Source organism: Rhinoderma darwinii, chromosome 8 (assembly GCF_050947455.1).
Source record: "Rhinoderma darwinii isolate aRhiDar2 chromosome 8, aRhiDar2.hap1, whole genome shotgun sequence".
In the NCBI taxonomy this organism is placed as follows: Eukaryota; Metazoa; Chordata; class Amphibia; order Anura; family Rhinodermatidae; genus Rhinoderma; species Rhinoderma darwinii.
The window spans coordinates 107,315,117-107,337,516 of NC_134694.1; the positions used below are offsets into that span (position 1 = coordinate 107,315,117).

At 43.1% G+C, this 22,400-nt stretch overlaps 1 protein-coding gene across 1 annotated transcript in view; it reads right to left on the bottom strand.

Moving 5' to 3' along the window:
* The window catches only part of EHD2 (EH domain containing 2), a 32,315-nt gene continuing 9,915 nt past the window's right edge, over nucleotides 1–22,400 (bottom strand). Inside the window, exons 3-5 of the mRNA XM_075836228.1 lie at nucleotides 18,146–18,558; nucleotides 2,055–2,219; nucleotides 1–1,852 (exon numbers count right to left, since the gene is read on the bottom strand). Of these exons, the coding sequence (XP_075692343.1) occupies nucleotides 1,316–1,852; nucleotides 2,055–2,219; nucleotides 18,146–18,558 (1,115 nt within the window). The 3' untranslated portion in view covers nucleotides 1–1,315. The remainder of the gene's footprint in view (nucleotides 1,853–2,054; nucleotides 2,220–18,145; nucleotides 18,559–22,400) is intronic.

Consider the following 22,400-nt stretch of genomic DNA (forward strand, 5'->3'; position numbering starts at 1 on the left):
ATAGTGTTTAGCTCAGTAATGCATAGACTGATATATTAATAACCAATAGATTTTTTATTTGCTTTCTGAGCACCAGTATTACATAGTAGTCAAGGGTGCATATTAGATTCCAACTTACAGACATGATTTAAGTCATCAGAGGTTACCAGACACGTCCCGGGTTTACATCAGCATATAACCGAGGCTATACTAAACTTCACAGCTATACTGCATGAGGTTTGATTCAAAGCAAGGGCGGACACAGACAGCTGTGAGCCCGAGTATGTGGGTCCCTTGGTTTACAACTGTTAGTTTCATGAGTGTGGGATGCTAGTGGTGGACAACCCCCTTCATGGTTCTCCAGAATCCACCAGTTATTCAGTCACGGGTGGGAGTCATTACCGTAGTCTCTCATGTGCAATCTGATAGACAGTAGGAAGCGCTATTCTTATTTTGTTTTTTTAGTAACAGTGCCCCTATGCTTGCGGGGCCCCTGTGCACCTGCCCAGGTTGTACACATGGCATATCCACCCCTGATTCAGAGCTTCAGCTTAGTCCACCTTCAGGACTGGAACTATATAAATCTCAGTTCTGCTGACAATGGATTGGGCTCTTTAATTTTGCCTTGCATTCTTTATTAATTACATCCATTCTTTCCCTGTGGTGTTATATAAGCAAACACGTATACAAATATATATATATTAAAGCAATAAGGCATAATTGTGACCTGCTGCTTATGTTCCATTCAGTGAGGAAAGCAGAATATATCAACATTAAGTTTCTAGTGTGGATTATGTAACAACATACTTTACGGACAGCTCAGATCCACCAAGATGACCAACCCATCCCAACCCATTCACATGACCAACCCATCCATCTATAATTTATTAGTATTCAATACATCATGATAATGATGAAATCAACCTAACTTTATTCATCCCTTAGACAACTGGTGGTTCCTTGCATGTATTGTCATGAACTCCTGGACTGGAATATAACACCGTTGGCCATAGTTCGTGTGGTAGACCTGGGTTCTTCAGATATCTTTCATCTATGTGGTGCTAAGACTTTGTTGTAATAAATCTCTTTTTATCATTTCTTTAATCATATACATTTCCTGCCACCCACGTGAGGGGCTCTGAGCTTCAAAACAGGGTAAGGAACTTGGATATATTGAAGCAGACTCTGTGTCTTTAAAATAATTTGCTTATGTTAGTATCATTTGATGAAGAATGTTCCTGTGAAGGACATCGAGTTTGTGAGTGTGCAATAGATTGGGGTTAAAACTGCCATAAAAAGCAGGTTGAAGGACATAAATTTCGAAGCTCAAGAGCATTTATTCAGCAGACCCTTTCTGTCGCCTCTTGGATGGTGGGACTAAGTGATTAGGCAACTCAGGAGGAAGCCCATGCCCATCCAGTTTGACTTCAATCAAATGACTCGCTAAAGCGAACTCTTCATCATCCAGCATGCCATCACGATCAACATCAGAAAGTTTCCATATCTTGCCTAGCACAGAGTTGGGTAACTTGGTTGTTATCATCCAGTTCTTTGCCTTTGTGCCAGTTAATTTGCCATCAGTGGGGGCCAAGTTGAAGAAGATCTCATCATATTTCGATTTGTCTTTTGTAACCACCCATTCCTCATCTTCAATACCTTCTAAGATGCCATAAGTGGAGCCTTCAACAAAAGGACCATTGTGGGTTCCGTTAAAGGCGCCTCCTTGTACAACATTGTCAGTGGTTTCAAGGTCTTCCTGACGCAGGAGGGGCATCAATTTGGCAATGTTCACTGTCAACAACTCATCAAGAACTTCAATCATATTCAACTTCAGTGAGTGAAACTTGGTGAAATCGTGAATCATGAGCTGTTCCTGTAGGGCGTTAAGTAAAGTATGAATATTAGAAAATTTATGGAAAAACTACAGTTTCCGATTGACTACACTGTGAACAGTAGCAGATATTATTAAAATGGTCATTGCCCACAATTGCTAATCTTACATGACCCAGTTGAAATCAATGGGCAAAATTGGCCACCACAAAACTTGAAATTGGAGATATTGGACAGATAGCTACCTGCATTTTGGCACAGTCGGGGAAATCTCCAGGAGAAATATGATGCTCTAGTTGAATCTTGGCATAAATAACAGGTAACTCATTAATAAGCTGCTTCTTCTTGTTGTCTTTCCGGAAGACAGAAGGCATCTCCTTCTTCAAGTAGCTTATGATGTAAGCATGGACCTACAAGGAGCAGAAATTATGAGAAACTGTTCATTAAACATTCATTAAAAAAATATTTTTTTTTTACTTATTTATTTAATACCCATCATTTATACATCACAAACCTATTTGGCAACTGGCAAATAATGTATTTATGAAAGAAGAATACGTTGCTAAAATCAAAACGACCCTACCTCCTTGGTCGAGCTCATACCACCACTGAACAACCCAATGCCTGGACAGAAGGGACCAGAACATCCCCCTCATCCTTTAGGGTGACCCTCGGTGTGGTTGCCCTCTCCTTTTTGGTGTGATGGAATGTTTTTTTCATGGGGAAAACTTTAGCTGAGGCCACCGTTCTCCATGGACAACTGCATGGGCTTCACTAGCTAGCCTTCGAGCTCATATGTGTAGCATACAAAGCTATATTACAATCTACAGTACTATAAAAGTCATATGTAAAACTAATTACTATGATTTGTATCCTCCTGAATCATACATGGTCCCCGTTTATTGTCTTCACTTTTTTGTTATGGTAAGACATTACTTTTGGCACAGAAAGGACAAGACATAAACGGTGTGCCTGACACTTATAGTGTCTCTGCTCTCTCTACGTCACCGTCTTTCTACCAGCATCCTGCTCTTTTCCTGCTAAGGAAACCAGGAGAATTCTCCAGAGTTGGCAGGGAATTGCAGGGACCACAACATCAATAGAGAGAATGGTAGGAAGACCGAGCGGGCGGGAGCGTGAGACATCTAACACTTCAAGGGGAACAGGATGACAGAAAAGCTTTCAGCTTCCTTTGAGACTGACACCATTAATGACACCGACTCGCTTATCTATTTCAGATGAGACAGGAACCATTAAATATGAAATAAGATACCACCTGACCCATTCATTACCCTTTTTGTTCTCATCTACACAACATTATATTGCAGAGATTTAGTTTACTTTTGATATAATACGGAAGTGGCGATCCTCATTGGTACATTTAATATTGATTCATTCACTTTATTCAAAAATATCTCAAAAACCCTTATAATTCATTTGCCTCTATAATGTTTGCGGTACAGCTGCCCATAGACCTTGGAGGATGGTCACACAGTCAGATCTTTTTCTTACCATTGAGTAAAGGTAATATTACACAGCCGGACGCAGGTCGTGTAAACATGCGCCGATCAACGAGACAGCTCGCTGATCGGCGCTCGTTTGCTTCTTTCACAAGCTCGTCCCCATACATTTCTATCATGTCAGCAGCACGTCTTTCTGTTTACAAAGGGAGATGTGCTGCCGACAACGATAACAGTTTTGACATTTGGAACGATGCAATCAGCCTATGAATGAGCTTTTGCTCGTTCATCGGCTGACCGTTTGCCTGATAATTGGCCGGTGTAAAAGGTCCTTAAGGAGATGCTCCAGGACTGATGTACTTGAGATCTGATTAATTGCCAGACCTTGTCCTGAAGAACAACTTTAAGAAGACCATAAATTCTGCCTTCTTTCCTGCACTTTTTGTCACGCACTTTCTTGTAGTCCCTTGACCTGTACAATACTCTAAACAACGACTTTGGAGACATTTAAATGCCTAAACAAACTAAATACAGTATGTGCTTAAATAGAATCCATATCCTGAAGTAGTGAAGGTAAAGCAAGATCATCTATAAACGCTTGACATTCGCCCAATGAAGGTTAGAGAACCAATAAATCCTAAGCAGAAGATTTACATTTCTCCAAGACTTTTAGAGTAAACAATTTAATTGAAGTATTTCACATTTCCTGCAGTAAAGTTTTTTTGCAGATGTTACAGTTCATAAGCTGTTCAAGGGTAGTGCCAAACTAGAGCCAAAATGAAACCAAGGCCCTGCCAATGTTAGTACCTATATATTACTATCCTACTAATGCATTATGAATTTACTTGACAGCTTTATGTTTGAGTTCATCATTGGGGCCCATCGACTATCTAGGTCAGAATTGGGTGATGTCAGTTGCTGTGCCCTCAACAATGCCCAGTTGCCAAGTTTACTCTATACCTGCTACAGCCAACGTCAATCTACACCCTTGACTTTTGTCTCTTTTGCTTACCCCTTACCATAGCCTTGAGCTCAGGGCAGGCATATGTGTAGGTTTATGTAATGCAATATATTATGTAGAAGTTACTGAAAATGTGACTTGAGATGTCTAGAATTTGTAATATTACAACAATGTATAAACTCTCCTTTTTGCAGTCGCCTTTAGACCTAACTGCATGAGCTCATCTTGGTGCAGGCAGAGCTGGCGCGCTTCAACCAGGACAGCCCTACCCCCATGAAGCGGTTTTACAGATGTCCGTGTACCAAGATTATATACACCTCCCTCCCTTGGTGAGGAAATCCCATACTCTGCTCTCATTAACAGGACAAAGCAGGGGGACACGATGAGAAGGTGACAGGAAGAGATAAGGAGGTCCTAATGTTTCCACGCAGTCTCTGGAGCCATCGGTTAGCTTCCCAATGTAATCATAGAGGCACGTACCTACACTATGCCCCGACTTCCCCAGCAACAAACATGTCCCAAATGATGTGGAGTGTTCCAACTCCGTAGGAACCTGTGACATTAATAATGTATTTAACATGTAAACAGCAAGCCCAGCAGCAGCTGTAACTACATGAGGGTGGAAAAGGTTGGCGACGGAGATTGTCAGAGTAAGAAACAAAGAGGCTGCATTCTTGCAATTGATCATAGTACCTACAAGTGGTAGGTCGGTACTAAAAGTAGAACAAGTAGAACAAGGTTGCAATAGTGGCCAGCGAGCTTAAAGGGAGAGCATAAGAAGGTAAATGACAATTTGAGCAAGAGACACTATTAAGACAAGGCTGATAATACTGACGGAAGAGATAGAAACCAACCTTTTTAGAGAAAGCAAGAGACAAAAATGAGATTACCACTGCCACAGACATTAGATGGTGGCTGATGTAGGACGCAATAGCCATAAGACTGTGGTCAAATCCTTCCAAGATTAGCCGGCTTGCTAACGGGTTAGCACAAAGACCATGGGTCCTCCCTGTTTTTGCATAAGGTCATATAAGTACTACTGTTTCTACCCAGAATCCAAATTGTTAGGTAAATCGGCTTCCGATGAAACGGGCCAGTGTGTATGTGAATAGATGTAAATGCATTTTTTTGTACAGCACCATGAAATATGTAGGTGCCAAGGGTGTTGGTAGACTCTGAAAATACCTAGGGCACCATGGGATACTAATGAGGGGCGCAAATACAATTAAATGTAGTGATCGCTAGCATCGGATGCCTTGTGCTAGCTATGCCACATGTTGTAGCTATCACTGGCGTAGCTATGGGGGTCGCAGCGGTCGCAATTGCGACCGGGCCCCGAAGCCAGGGGGCTAACAGCCCCCCCGCACCACATCAATAAATAGTTACTATAGTAACTCGGTCCGCGGGCCCCTGTTATTATAGTTACAGACTGTACTTACCTTCCTGGTCCCGGATCGCAGCGGAGGTCCTGACGTCAAGCGCTGTGCACAGCGCATGACGTCACAGCGCTATGCGCCGCGCACAGCATAGAGACGACAGAACTACCGCCGCGGCTGAAGAGGAAGGTAAGATTAGCCCTGACTGGCGGGGTCCGACTCCCGGGACCCGCCAATCAGCTGTTTTGAAGGGGCCGCAGCACTCGTACGAGAGCTGCTCCCCTTCATTCCGGTCACTTCATTCCGGTCACACTGTGAATCGGTGTCGGCAATTCACAGTGTGAGCGAGTAGTGAAATGAAGGGGAGCAGCTCTCGTACGAGCTGCGGCCCCTTCAAAACAGCTGATTGGCAGGTCCTGGGAGACGGACCCGACACATCAGCTATTGATGGCCTATCCTGAGGATAGGCCATCAATGTTTAGGGACTGCACAACCCCTAAGCCTACGATGTTGCAGGCTTAGTGGGCCCATGAGACAAGATCACAGATTGTGTGATGCTGTCTGCTGGGCCCTGTATCTAAGCCAATCACATGGTAGGCTTAGATACATGGCCCATGTGTGATCCTGTCTGCTGGGCCCTGTATCTAAGCCAATCACATGGTAGGTTTAGATACATGGCCCATGTGTGATCCTGTCTGCTGGGCCCTGTATCTAAGCCAATCACATGGTAGGTTTAGATACATGGCCCATGTGTGATCCTGTCTGCTGGGCCCTGTATATAAGCCTACCACACTGTAGGTTTAGATACAGGGCCCCAGCACACAGTAATCTTATACTGTATAAGATTACTGTCTGCTGGACCCTGTATCTAAGCCTACGTTGTGGTAGGCTTAGATACAGGGTCCCACAGACAGTATCACACATGGGCCCTGTATCTAAGCCTAACACATGTGTTACTAATCGTTTTTTCTTACAGGTTCGGTCGTTGGACTACGTCGGATTCCAGGACTACTTCGATGACGGCTTTTTTTTTTATTATCAATAAAATGGTTAATGAGGGTTGTGTTTTTTTTTTTATTTCAATAAAATATTTTTTCTATGTCTTCGTTTTTTTTTTAAACTATATTACTACCGCCTTAGTAATGGCCGCCGGCTGATTGACAGCATCCATTGCTAAGGCGGGGCTTAGTGTTAGCCGGTGCAGAGGCCAACACTAACCCCCTTTATTACCCCGGTACCCACCGCCACCAGGGGTGCTGGGAAGAGCCGGGTATGATCCAGTACTTGACCATCTGTAGTGATGGTCAGCCACTGGGGTGGCCGCAGGCTGGTAGTATCAGGAGGGGAAAGGCCAGATACAGTGGCCCTTCCCACCCTGGTAATGCTAGGCTGCTGCTGCTTTATTGTACCTGGCTGGTTATGAAAAATGGGGGGGACCCCACGTCATTTTAAAAAATAAAAAATAATTGGAAGAACGATGTCGGGTCCCCCCCCAATTTTCATAACCAGCCAGATACAACACAGCAGCAGCAGGCAGCATTACCAGGGTGGGAAGGGCCACTGTTTTTGGCCTTCCCCAGCCTAATACTACCAGCCTGCGGCCACCCCGGTGCCTGCCCGTCACTACAGATGGTCAGGTACAGGTTCGTACCCGGCTCTTCCCAGCACCCCTGGTGGCGGTGGGTACCGGGGTAATAATGGGGGTTAGTGTTAGCCTTTGCACCTGCTAACATTAAGCCCCGCCTTAGTAATGGAGGTTGTCAATCAGCCAGCGGCCATTACTAAGGCGGTGATAATAAAGTTGAAAAAGATACAAGCACATAGAAAAAATATTTTATTGAAATAAAAAAACACAACCCTCATTAACCATTTTATTGAGAATAAAAAAACGTCGTCATTGAAGTCCTCGAATCCGAAGTCCAACAACCGAACCTGTAAAAAAACACAAACACACAAAAATAATCAGTAACACATAAAGAAGAAAAATTATTATTCTTACCTTTCCTGGGTCCAGCGCTGGAGCCGCAATGTCAGCGTGCTGGGCCCTGTATCTAATCCAATCATGTGTGATACTGTCTGCTGGGCCACTGTATCTAATCCTATCATGTGTGATACTGTCTGCTGGGCCACTGTATCTAATCCTATCATATGTGATACTGTCTGCTGGGCCCTATATCTAATCCAATCATGTGTGATACTGTCTGCTGGGCCCTATATCTAATCCTATCATGTGTGATACTGTCTGCTGGGCCCTATATCTAATCCTATCATGTGTGGTACTGTCTGCTGGGCCCTATCTCTAATGCTATCATGTGTGATACTGTCTGCTGGGCTCTATATCTAATTCTATCATGTGTGATACTGTCTGCTGGGCCCTATCTCTAATCCTATCATGTGTGATGCTGTCTGCTGAGCCGCTGTATCTAATCCTATCATGTGTGATACTGTCTGCTCAGCCACTGTATCTAATCCTATCATGTGTGATACTGTCTGCTGAGCCACTGTATCTAATCCTATCATGTGTGATACTGCTTTCTGAGCCACTGTATCTAATCCTATCATGTGTGGTACTGTCTGCTGAGCCACTGTATCTAATCCTATCATGTGTGATACTGTCTGCTGAGTCATTGTATCTAATCCTATCCATAGTTTATAGGGTCGTAGTGCTATAGATATGCTATGCTGTCTCCTATACACACTTTTTTTTTTGGGCGGACACATATGTATTGGGGCTATTTCCCCTGACATTTTAAGCCCTGAGGGTATGTTCACACGGCAGCGTCCACTACGGCTGAAATTACGGTGCTGTTTTCAGGAGAAAACAGCACCGTCATTTCAGCCGTAAAGGCATGTGCAGGCGTCTTTCGCTACGTCCATTACGGACGTAATTGGAGCTGTTTTTCTATGGAGTCCATGGAAAACGGCTCCATTTATGTCTGAAGAAGTGACAGGCACTTCTTTGACGCGGGCATCTTTTTTACGCGCCGCCTTTTGACAGCGGCACGTAAAAAAAATGACCGTCGGCACAGAACATCGTAAGACCCATTCAAATGAATGGGCAGATGTTTGCCAATGCTTTTGAGACGCATTTTCGGACGTAATTCAATGCTAAAACGCCCGAATTACGGCCGTAAATAGGGTGTGTGAACCCAGCCTTAGTGACGCCCCGGCTGCTAGTGCTGCATTGTTGGGTCACTTAGGAGACCCAGCGATGCAGCTGAAAGCTGCGGACCGTCGGCCATGAGGAGTTTGCAGTGGGGGGCCCAATAAGAACTTTTGCATCGGGGCCCATGAGCCTTTAGCTACGCCCCTGGTAGCTATAGAGGGGATTATGGAGCATGTGCCCAATGTTCTTGATTCAAGGGGTCGCCAACAACCTACTCTATCTTGGCCAGGGTAAATAGATACGGTGCTATGGCAGCATACTGAATCTTTGCCCTAGGTGAAGGAAAACCTAGCTACACCTAGAATAATAGAGATGGTCAGAGAGAAGACAGAATTAGCAGCCATAGTAGGAAAAAGGAGAGAATAAAAAATAACAATAATTTTGCAGATTAGCAGGATGGAGAAAGAAACAAAGAGATTTCCATAGTTCAATCTCACCAGTCTCACTAACCTCACTTTCCTGATTCTGCTGGTTTTTCCCTCCAGACATTATTTTTACCTCACATGCTCCTTCCCACATCAATTATTCCATTTCTCTCCGTATTCCTTTTTCTAGCCCTTTAGCTCTCTCCCTCTCTCACTACATTTTCCCTCTCTCCCTCACTCCTGCTCGCTCCCTCGGTGAGTAAACTCGCAGGAATGTGCTGGCTTTGGGTCACACACCATTTTCCCAGCCTGGATGCCAGAGCCAGAAAGAGAAGCAAATTAAATCATCTACTGTCAGAACAGGCCCGACACCCATGTACAATCCCTGCACCCTCTACTTCATACCCAAATATAGATTATTCTACAAACATGGAAGAGGTTTTTTGTTATGAAGTATTATCATGATAATATACAGTATGTTTGCATGTCACATGGTCACTATTAAAGAAATTTTAAGAAGGTAATCTAAGAGCCAGGACTGGGTCCCTTCTGCCATCTCCCTGTCAATAGCAGCCAGGACTAGAAGAGTCAAAAAGCTCCCTAATGAATAATTACAATTTGAAATCCAGGAACTTTATTTTTAGTATGTTTTACCCAGGATTTATTCTCCCAAGTGTCCTTAAAGAGGACCTGTCAGCTCTCCTGAGTGGTGTAGTATAGAGGAGCTGTCAGCTCTCCTGTGTGGTGTAGTATAGAGGAGCTGTCAGCTCTCCTGTGTGGTGTAGTATAGAGGAGCTGTCAGCTCTCCTGTGTGGTGTAGTATAAAGGATCTCTCAGCTCTCCTGTGTGGTGTAGTATAGCGGATCTGTCAGCTCTCCTGTGTGGTGTAGTATAGAGGAGCTGTCAGTTCTCCTGTGTGGTGTAGTATAGAGGATCTGTCAGCTCTCCTGTGTCGTGTGTAGTATAGAGGAGCTGTCAGCTCTCCTGTGTGGTGTAGTATAGAGGAGCTGTCAGCTCTCCTGTGTGGTGTAGTATAGAGGAGCTGTCAGCTCTCCTGTGTGGTGTAGTATAGAGGAGCTGTCAGCTCTCCTGTGTGGTGTAGTATAGAGGATCTGTCAGGTCTCCTGTGTGGTGTAGTATAGAGGAGCTGTCAGCTCTCCTGTGTGGTGTAGTATAGAGGAGCTGTCAGCTCTCCTGTGTGGTGTAGTATAGAGGACATGTCGCCTCTCCTGTGTGGTGTAGTATAGAGGAGCTGTCAGCTCTCCTGTGTGGTGTAGTATATAGGATCTGTCAGCTCTCCTGTGTGGTGTAGTATAGAGGAGCTATCAGCTCTCCTGTGTGGTGTAGTATAGAGGACATGTCGCCTCTCCTGTGTGGTGTAGTATAGAGGAGCTGTCAGCTCTCCTGTGTGGTGTAGTATATAGGATCTGTCAGCTCTCCTGTGTGGTGTAGTATAGAGGAGCTGTCAGCTCTCCTGTGTGGTGTAGTATAGAGGACCTGTCGCCTCTCCTGTGTGGTGTAGTATAGAGGATCTGTCAGCTCTCCTGTGTGGTGTAGTATAGAGGATCTGTCATCTCTCCTGAGTGGTGTAGTATAGGGGATCTGTCAGTTCTCCTGTGTGGTGTAGTATAAAGGATCTGTCAGCTCTCCTCTGTGGTGTAGTATAGAAGATCTGTCAGCTCTCCTGTGTGGTTTAGTATAGGAGAGCTGTCAGCTCTGCTGTGTGGTGTAGTATAGAGGAGCTGTCAGTTCTCCTGTGTGGTGTAGTATAGAGGAGCTGTCGGCTATCCTGTGTGGTGTAGTATAGAGGATCTGTCATCTCTCCTGTGCGGTGTAATATGGAGGAGCTGTCAGTTCTCCTGTGTGGTGTAATATGGAGGATCTGTCAGTTCTCTTGTGTGGTGTAGTATAGAGGAGCTGTCAGCTGTCCTGTGTGGTGTAGTATAGAGGAGCTGTCCTGTGTGGTGTAGTATAGAGGATCTGTCAGCTCTCCTGTGTGGTGTAGTATAGAGGAGCTGTCAGCTCTCCTGTGTGGTGTAGTATAGAGGATCTGTCAGCTCTCCTGTGTGGTGTAGCATAGAGGAGCTGTCAGCTCTCCTGTGTGGTGTAGTATAGAGGAGCTGTCAGCTCTCATGTGTGGTGTAGTATAGAGGAGCTGTCAGCTCTCCTGTGTGGTGTAGTAAAGAATAGCTGTCAGCTCTCATGTGTAGTGAAGTATGAAGATCTGAAAGCTCTTCTGTGGGGTGTAGTATAGAGGATATGTCAGCTCTCCTATGTGGTGTAGTAAAGAGGATCTGTCCCGTTGTCCTGTGTGGTGGTAGTAAAGAGGATCTGTCAGCTCTCCTGTGGTGTAGTATAGAACATATGTCAGCTGTCCTGTGTGGCATAGTATAAAGGATCTGTCAGCTCTCCTGTGTGGTGTAGTATAGAAGAGTTGTCAGCTCTCCTATGTGGTGTAGTAAAGAGGATCTGTCAGCTCTCCTGTGCGGTATAGTAAAGAGGATCTGTCAGCTCTCCTGTGTGTTGTAGTATAGAGGATCTGTCAGCTCTCCTGTGTGGTGGTAGTAAAGAGGATCTGTCAGCTCTCCTGTGTGGTATAGTATAAAGGAGTTGTCAGCTCTCCTGTGTGGTGGTAGTAAAGAGGATCTGTCAGTTGTCCTGTGTGGTGGTGGTAGTAAAGAGGATATGTCAGCTCTCCTGTGTGGTATAGTATAAAGGAGTTGTCAGCTCTCCTGTGTGGTATAGTATACAGGATCTGTCAGCTCTCTTGTGTGGTGTAGTATGGAGGAGATGTCAGCTCTCCTGTGTGGTGTAGTATAGCGGATCTGTCAGCTCTCATGTGTGGTGTATAGAGGATCTGTTAGCTCTCCTGTGTGGTGTAGTATAGAGGCACTGTCAGCTCTCCTGTGTGGTGTAGTATAGGGGATCTGTCAGCTCTCCTGTGTGGTGTAGCATAGGGGATCTGTCAGCTCTCCTGTGTGGTGTAGTATAGGGGATCTGTCAGTTCTCCTGTGCGGTGTACTATAGAGGATCTGTCCGCTCTCCTGTGTAGTGTAGTATAGCGGTTGTCAGCTCTCCTGTGTGGTGTAGAATAGAGGATATGTCAGCTCTCCTGTGTGGTGTAGTATAGAGGAGCGGTCGGCTCTCCTGTGTGGTATAGTAAAGAGAATCTTTTAGCTCTTTTGTGTGGTAAAGAAGATCTGTCTGCTCCCCTGTGTAGTGTAGTGTAGTGTAGTGTAGTGTAGTGTAGTGTAGTGTAGTGTAGTGTAGTGTAGTGTAGTTTAGAAGATCTGTAGTATGGAGGAGAAATCTGCTCTCCTGTGTGGTGTAGTATAGAGGATCTGTTAGCTCTCCTGTGCAGTGTAGTATAGAGGATCTGTCAGCTCCCCTGGGTGGTGTAGTGTAGAGGATCTGTCAGCTCTCCTGTGTGGTGTAGTATAGAGGATCTGTCAGCTCTCCTGTGTTGTGTAGTAAAGAGGATCTGTCAGCTTTCCTGTGTAGTGTAGTATAGAAGATCTGAAAGCTCTCCTGTGTGGTGTAGTATAGAGGATTTGTCAGTTCTCCTGTTTGGTGTAGTAAAGATGATCTATCAGCTCTCTTTTGTGGTGTAGTATAGAGGATCTGTCAGCTCTCCTGTGCGGTGTAGTTAAGTGGATCTGTTAGCTCTCCTGTGTGATGTAGTAAAGAGGATTTTTTAGCTCTCCTGTGTGGTGTAGTATAGTGGATCTGTTAGCTCTCCTGTGTGATGTAGTAAAGAGGATTTTTTAGCTATCCTGTGTGGTGTAGTAAAGAGGATCTGTCAGCTTTCCTGTGTAGTGTAGTATAGAATATCTGAAAGCTCTCCTGTGTGGTTTAATATAGAGGATCTGTCAGCTCTCCTGTGTCCTGTGCGGTGTAGTATAGAGGATCTGTCAATTCTCCTGTTTGGTGTAGTAAAGATGATCTATCAGCTCTCTTTTGTGGTGTAGTATAGAGGATCTGTCAGCTCTCCTGTTTGGTGTAGTATAGAGGATCTGTCAGCTCTCCTGTGCGGTGTAGTATAGTGGATCTGTCAGCTCTCCTGTGTGATGTAGTATAGAGGAGCTGTCAGCTCTCCTGTAGGGTCTAGTATAGAGGATCTGTCAGCCCTCCTGTGTGGTGTAGTATAGCAGATATTTACTCTCTTCTGTGGGGTGTAGTATAGAGGTGTCAGCTCTCCTCTGAGGTGTAGTATAGCGGATATGTCTTCTCTCCTGTGTGGTGTAGTATAGAGGAGCTGTCCGCTCTCCTGTGTGCCACCATTCCATTTGTCAATAGTGTCATCACTGACTGGACAGTGTCTAGTGTGTAGGAACACATTGCATTGACAGTGGTAACACCAAGTCATCAGTTTGTTCATACATTTCCAGGAGGAATAACAGAGGATTGGTACAATTCATTGTTCTACGAAAAGATCTTCTAGAATTGTTATTTTATATGGACTACATGTGTTTACTAAAACAGACACTCCAGGTCCTCTTTAAAGTATACAATGATTTAATCTATACTATATAGTTTTTCCCGACTTGTCGTTTACAAATCAGTATTATTATTAGCTTGGTGTGTTATAATGTTGAGGGACACGTATAGTGAGTTTTGCGCCATGTAAGTGTCGCACTTACTCATTATGTTTTGGAATGTATTGATTAATGTGTAGCAAGCTTCATATTTCCTTTATTAGTTCTTAAACAGTGCAGTACATTATCGATTTAATATCCATACAAATCCAGAAGAAAAAATCTTACACTCATGAAGATGAAATGGCTCTGTATTTAAGGGGACACCTCTGGGTAAAACAAATACACTGTGTCAGGCTCGGTTCTCATCTGTGTCGTTACTTTTGTTTATAATGGAGGCCATCATGCTCTGCCCAGCGGACACCATTGACTAACCAGACATTCAAAGAACACCAGAGAAAATTCCTGTGTCATGCTCCACCCTCTAGGGCCCTGCACTAGGCATTAGACTGGTATTCGTTTTCCCTGGCGTGTTCTTTTAAAGTCTTAGGGGGAGAGTTATTAAGACTGGTATTTCATACGCCAGTGTTAATAAGAAACAAGCTGGAGTAAGATGAGACAAAATTATTAAGAGGCACACCTTATCTTAAAGAGACTCTTCAAGTTTCCCATGTGCTCCATTATGGAATTCCATGTGTTAGTCCCTCACCTGTTATTTTTCTTGCTGCTTCTATCTCTATATATCAAGCTGGGATGGTTGCTTAGCAGCAGTGTGAATCAGGCTCGGTGACTACTTTCTCTGCTTGGGTCTATGGTTGTCTATGTGTCACCCATCACAGGCTTCAGCATTTCCTGTACCACACTAGTTATACACAGGGGACTATGACAGAAACTTCTATCATCAACAGCTACCACTGACACTTAGACAGGTTCCTGTCACACAGGTATAATGTAGAAGAATATAGTGCAGCCTCCCTGTCTGTATACTTATAGTTATTTTTTTTAGCTTATTTAGAAGAATACAGAGAGATTTATAATCACATTGTCCCCTAGCATGCGAAAATTGTATAGTCTTTAGCTGGTCATGTGATGCTGTTTTGAAATATCCTAAGATTGATAGCAAAGCAGAGAGGAAGAGAAAGCTGGGGAAATCTAAAAATCAAGATAGTGTCTTTTTCTAAGCACACCAAAGGCAGCAGTGGAAAAAGTAAGCACAGTATACATAAAAGACGTGTAGAATGTGATATACTGTCAGGTGGGGGTGCAAGGATGGAAATTTGCGTTACCAAGGTCTTCTTTAATATCTTGACGCATCGCCAATGAATGACATAGTTTCCGCTATAATTTAAGTCAGTTTCTGGTGTAAATTATAGGAAATATGTCTGACCACGGTTCACGCCCCTTCTACTTAACCCTAAACACTTTTGTGTTGCCAAAAAAGGGCAAAAATTAGCCAAAAGTACTAATTTTTGCAACTTTTGGCCCCTTTGCAACTTTTTTAACCAAGAAAACTGGTGTATAAATGTTGTTAAGTTTCCCCGTTAGTCTGTGCTATATACCAGTTGTTCTGGATACATAAGACAATTTGCATGTCTCTTCCTACTATCCTTAAGTGAGTAATAAACCCCTTATTGAATGATACAGCAAATTTTCTTAACCATAGGCACCCAGATTATGACTCTGCATTATTATGAAATAAATGTGTACATTTCAGGCGAATGGTTTATGTACTATACTGGACTGACCTGCACATTTTGCCTTCAACCACATAAATATAGCAAACACAGCACGTTATAATTTCCTTAGATAGTATCTTAGCAATTAGTTTGCAGAATTCAGGGATGGGGAGTATAATGCATTGTTCTCTACATCCCTGGAAGAAGGATACAGGCAAAGAGATCTTTATACTTATCTCCAGTCAATAGTGAACATATACCCCCTCCCCCACGGCCACACTCCTAGACATCTGTATTAGAAGACCTACATCCTCAGGGTAATTCCTTGTTGAGTGATTGTGTGACCTTGATAATTGGACACACGCTGAGTGTTTATGTTCTTAAATACCCTCACAATGAGGGGTCTGCATATTCACTTCCCCTTCCAAACACAGCGCTCTATTAAATTGTCTCTATTTGTGTCATGCATAGGATGACAAGTCAGCCCTTTGCACTTTCGAATATATGATCACTGTGCCTTCATCTGAAAGATGGGGTAAGGGTCCTAGAACATGGCTTGATATCGGCAGTAAAAACGAGTGCCGATCAACAAGACAGCTCGTTGATCGGCGCTCGTTTGCTCCTTTCACAAGGAGCTATGATCAGTATTGTGTGGGGACGAGCGATCTTTACTACGATCGATCGTCACCATACATTTCCATCATTTCCTTCATGTCAGCAGCACATCTTCCCGTTTTACACAGGGAGATGTACTGCCAACAACGATAATATTCCTTGATACATAAACACGCAGATCTGTCTGGTAGCTTCTCTGTTTCTTCGTTGATCGGCTGATCGTTGCCCTATTTACACAGAGCAGTGATCGGGAACGAGCGTTCATATGAACGCTCTTTTGCCCAATTATTGGCCCGTGTAAAAGGGCCTTAAGAAAGAGAACATGCTGCATAAATAAATATGATAGGTAAGTCCATGTATCCTTGCGAAGTTATCAAAGTAAAAGGGATGATGCCTTTAACACCATGCGAATGTTCGTTCAAGATCATTGCCCAGTGTAAACATGCAACGACAATGTTGTTGATCGAAACTTTTATGCAGGCAAAAAAAATTATAATTTGTCGGTAGCACATCCCCTTGTGTAAACTGGGTATGGGCTACAGACAATAATAGAAACTAACGAGAGGGGGTTCGAACAAACGATTGAACAATTGTGTGTATGGACCCCTTTTGATCACAGCTACATAAAAATTTTTAACTAAATGAGCATCGATTGACTTCCTATATTGTCGACTGGTGCTCTTAAAGAGACTCTGTCACCTCATTATAAGTGCCCTATCTCCTACATAATGTGATCGGCGCTGTAATGTAGATAACAGCAGCGGTTTTTATTTTGAAAAACGATCAATTTTGACGGAGTTATGACCTATTTTAGATTTATGCTAATGACTCTCTTAATAGACAACTGGGCGTGTTTTTAGTTTTTGACCAAGTGGGCGTTGTAAAGAGAAGTGTATGACGCTGACCAATTAGCGTCATACACTTCTCTCCATTCATGTACTCAGCACATAGTGATCTCGCGAGATCACTATGTGCTGTCACTTATACATTAACATTACTGAAGTGCCTTGAGAATGAATAGACATCGCTTCCAGCCAGGACGCGACATCTATTCCGACACTTCGGTAATGTTTGTGTGGGACTTACAGCACAGCACATCGAGATGACGCTGTGCTGTCATTTACAGCGTGATCTCGTGAGATCACGCTTGCTGTGCTGTAAGTCCCACACAAACGTTACCGAAGTGTCGGGATCGTGAATAGACATCGGGTCCTGGCTGGAGGTGATGTCTATTCACTCTCAAGGCACTTCAGTAATGTTAATGTGTAAGTGACAACACATAGTGATCTTGTGAGATCACTATGTGCTGAGTACATGAATGGAGAGAAGTGTATGACATTAATTGGTCAGCGTCATACACTTCTGTTTACAACGCCCACTTGGTCAAATAGTAAAAACACGCCCAGTTGTCTATTAGAAAAGTAATTTGCATAAATCTAAAATGGGTCATAACTCCGTCAAAATTGATTGTTTTTCGAAATAAAAACCACTGCTGTGATCTACATTACAGTGCCTCTTTAAGGTCATTTTACATGGGCCAATTATTGGGCAAATGAGCGTTCACAGAGCGCTCATTCCCGTTGATTGCCTTGTGTAAACAGGGCAGCTATCAGCCGATGAACGAGCAAATGCTCTTTCATCGGCTAATTGTATCGTTTATGCAGCAACACATCTCCATGTGTAAACAGAGAGACGTGCTGCCGACATGATAGAAATGTATGAGGACGAGCGCTCGTAGCGATCATAGCTCCTTGTAAGGAACAAACGAGCACCGATTAGAGAGCTGTCTCGTTGATCGGTGCTCGTTTACACAGCCTACGTCAGGCCGTGTAAGAGAGCCCTTAGAGACTGCTACCTGGTTTATCCCTAATCTGGGTCCACTATCTATCTGCTGGCCCCTCCATGACAGTAAAGGGTCAAGTTAACACTTGACAATCAGACACTCTTGACATTGTACAAGGAGGTTTGAAGACATTGGAAAATCTGTTAGAGATTATGCAATGCTTCCCTCTTTTCCATAAAGCAGGGATGGGACATAACTGTTCTAAAGTTTGAGAACAGAAGATCTCTTACTCTCCTTAGGTGTTGGTGGAACATTTCACTATGGTCGGCCTTATACTACAACATTAGACCTTTGCAATCACAAACACAGAGCAAAATAACATGATAAAAAGCTCACTACTATTAGTCCTATGAAATCTCCATGTTTTGGAAAAATATATATATAAAAAAAAAATCTTACCCGAACCAGCCGAGCCCTTTTCACCAGGTCATTGAGCTTGCGCAGAGCCGAGTTCCTGGGCAGGTTCTGGATGTCCTGGAACAAGTCCTGTTCTTCAAGTTCAAACAAGTGTCTGTTGCTGGAAATCATTAGGGGCTCAGACCAGAAGGAACCTATGTAGACTCGTAAAACTTCCGGTGTATTGAACACTTTTCCCAGGGACCACATCAACGCCCCATACACACGCATCAACTGCTGGGTCTCCACCATGTCGGCCTTATTCAGGACAACGCGTATTTTGTCCTCATTACCCTTTAGGGCCCTAATGGCCTCAGAAAACTCATCTGAAATCTCCAACTTGTGGGCATCAAAAAGAAGAATGATACGATCAACTCGCTCAGCAAACCATTGTAGAACGGATGGAAAGTCATAACCTGGAAGTAGACGAAATTTTTTGATAAGTCTCAAAGATTATAAACAAAGTTATAACTGCAAGAACATTGAGGGAGAAGAAGTCAAGGATTCCATGCATAGGGGGCACATCAGAGTTCTGAACAGTGGATTCTGTTTTGCATCATTCTAAGCATATACAAATGCAAAGGGGTTATTAAAATATAATCCATGTCTCCATGTTTATTAGTGTTCGAACAATAAACATTGAAGGAGTTGTCCACTGTGGACTATATCTTTTTGTCAGAAGGGACCCCTGGCGATAAATCCCTACTGCTGGGACCGTAGCAATCAGCTGTAATGTGTGTGGGACTCCGGTAATGAAGATTCAGTAATCCACGGACGTGTTGGGTCCTCCAGAGTGGATTATGCTTTTTGCACCTGCTCGCCACTCTTGCTAATAGGTGAGGGTCCTGAACGGAGACCCCCTCTATTACATGAGAGATCTTAATTATGGTTTTTAAAATTAGATTTTTTTTTAAAGTAGACCACATTTACTAAGATCTAGTGGTTCTAATATAACTTTGTTACCAGAACAATGAATACCTCATCAACATTTTACACTGCCTTATCTATAACGTGGCTTTATATTAGTTCAAGCATTGCCATAGGTGTCTAGCAGGGACTTCGGGTTCTCTTACACGATTCGACATGAGCAATGTAAACGAGCGCCAATTAACGAGACAGCTTGTTGATCGGTGCTCGTTTGCTCCTTACACAAGGAGCAACACATGGGGACGAGTGAACGTTACTCCGATCGCTCGTCCGCATTCAGTTGTATCATGTCGGCAGCACGTCTCCCTGTTTACACTGAAATGTGCTGCAGACAACAATAATATTTCTTGCAGCATAAACTATACAATCAGCCGATGAACGAGCGTAGACTTTCCAAACACCAACTGCTCGGCTTTCATAGAAAAGCCGAACAGAAAGCAAGTGGCTCAACGCTCATACGAGCGCTTCTGCTGATTCGTTTCTGCGATCTAAGGGGGGTCTCTGTGCTCAGACCCCCAGCGATCAAAACTTCTGACATATCACTATGACATAAACTTGAGGACAGCATCCATATGGCATAGGTGTAAAAGTGTTTTATTAACACATCCCAAATATAAAGAGCTACGTTTCGACTCCACAGGAGTCTTTATCAGTGTGGAGTCTAAATGTAGCTCTTTATATTTGGGATGTGTTAATAAAACACTTTTACACCTTTGCCATATGGATGCTGTCCTCAAGTTTTTGTATCAATAGTCTGTCCGGATGTCACGATGACATGTCAGAAGTTTGTTGAACGTTTAGTTACCCTTTAAAAATAGCAAACATAAGAGCTAATTTACTAAATTTTAACCCCTTCCCAACATTTCACGTATCCATACGCCAAAGTCGGGTAGGGGAAGTATGAAACGGGCTCACGGAGTAAACCCACTCCATACGGTGCCGATGTCGGCTGTTTGTTGCAGCCGACACTTCAGAGTAACTAGCGGCATCACGCTCGTTTAACTCGTTAAATGCTGCGGTCAATAGCGACCGCAGCATTTAAATAGTTAGAAAGAGGGGGGCGACCCCCTCTAACAGCTCATCGCGCCCCCCGCAACGCAATTGCGGGAGGGGGCTATGGCTGCCTGGGGGCCTAATGAAGGCCCCCAGGTCCGCCATCTTTGTGCACCTATTAAGCCCTGCCTCCGGCAGGACTTAAAGAGGCTCTGTCACCACATTATAAGTGGCCTATCTTGTACATAATCTGATCGGCACTGTAATGTAGATTACAGCAGTGTTTTTTATTTAGAAAAACAATCATTTTTGACGGAGTTATGACCTATTTTAGCTTTATGCTAATGAGTTAATGGACAACTGGGCGTGTTTTACTTTTTGGCCAAGTGGGCATTGTGGAGAGAAGTGTATGACGCTAACCAATCAGTGACCAATCAGCGTCATACACTTCTCTCCATTCATTTACACAGCACATAGCGATATAGCTATATCGCTATATGCAGCCACATACACAAACACTAACATTACTGCATTGTCCTGATAATGAATATACATTACCTCCAGCCGGGACGTGATGTGTATTCAGAATCCTGACACTTTTCTAGCGTTTCTTTAAGATTTACAGCAAGGCAAGCGTAATCTCACGAGATTACGCTGTAAACTGTCATTTAAAACGAGATTACTCTTGATTTGCTGTAAATCTCACAGAAACTTTAGTGAAGTGTCAGGATTCTGAATAAACATCACGTCCTGGCTGGAGGTAATGTATATTCACTGTCAGGACACTGTTTTTGTGTATGTGGCTGCACATAGTGATCTAGCTAGAATACTATGTGCTATGTAAATGAATGGGGAGAAGTGTATGATGCTGATTGGTCACTGATTGGTCAGCGTCATACACTTCTCTCCACAACGCCCACTTGGCCAAAAAGTAAAACACGCCCAGTTGTCCATTAAGAAACTCATGAGCATAAAGCTAAAATAGGTCATAGCTCCGTCAAAAATGATCGTTTTTCTAAATAAAAAACACTGCTGTAATCTACATTACAGCGCCAATCACATTATGTAGAAGACAGGGCACTTATAATGTTGTGACAGAACCTCTTTAATAGTTGCCTATAATACAATAGTATTGCAATATATAGTGCAAGCGATCTAATGATCGCTGGTTGAAGTCCCCTAGGGGGACTAATAAAAAAAAGTAAAAATGAGTTAAATAAAGTTGTTTTTTTAATGTAAATTTTCCCATTTTCCCCCTAGAGCATAGTAAAAAAATAAATAAATAAACATAATTGGTATCGCCGCGTCTGTAAAAGTCTGAACTATTACAATGTATCATTATTTAACCTGCACGGGGAACGCCGTAAAAATTTTTTAATTGTAAACGCCAGAATCTCTATTTTTTTGGTCACCTAATCTCCCACAAAAAATAAAATAACGAGTAATCAAAACGTCGATTGTACACCAAAATGGTATTATTAAAAACTAATGCCGCAAAAAATAAGCCCTCATACCACTTAATCGACGGAAAACAAAAAAGTTATGGCTCCCAGAATTTGGCGACACAAAATAAATTTTCTTTTTTATACTTAGGTTTTTACTTGTAAAGTAGTAAAATATAGAAAAAACAATATATATTTGGTATCGCCGTAATCGTATTGACCCACAGAATAAAGTTAACATGTTGTTTTAATTGCACAGTGAATTCCGTAAAAACGGCGCGCAAAAAAACATGGAGGAATCGCTGTTTTTTTTTATTTTCTACCCGACAAATAATTTTTTTCCCGTTTCCTAGTACATTATATGGCAAAATAAATGGAAAAACTACAACTCGTCCCGCAAAAATCAAGCCTTCATAGGACTATATAGACGGAAAAATAAAGACGTTATGGCTTTTGGAATGTGGGGTGGAAAAAACGAAAATGAAAATCTGAAAAAGGGCTGCGACGGGAAGGGGTTAAACTACTTTGCTTTGCTTATCTTGTTCTGATTATATCCTATAGCTCCTTCTTTTGCAGAACTGCATACACATGTCTGCAGTCCCTAAATAGCTAACATCTCCAAGTATCCCCTGCTTCTCCAGTGTCTATATAGAACTTGGTGTAGTGGCTTCCATTCTGGGAATTGTGATCTTTACACCAGACATTGTACAATGATTTGATGTAGAAAATACTAACTGCCCTAGAATTCAGTACAGCATAGAGCATCGTACTATGGGATCTTAGCTAAGCCACTAAGGGTGTGACTGTCAACAGAGTGCTGACTGATTCTAATAGCAACAACCAGAATTGTAAATGTGGCTCTAAAGTATGATATAATAGAACCAGTAAAACGCTGT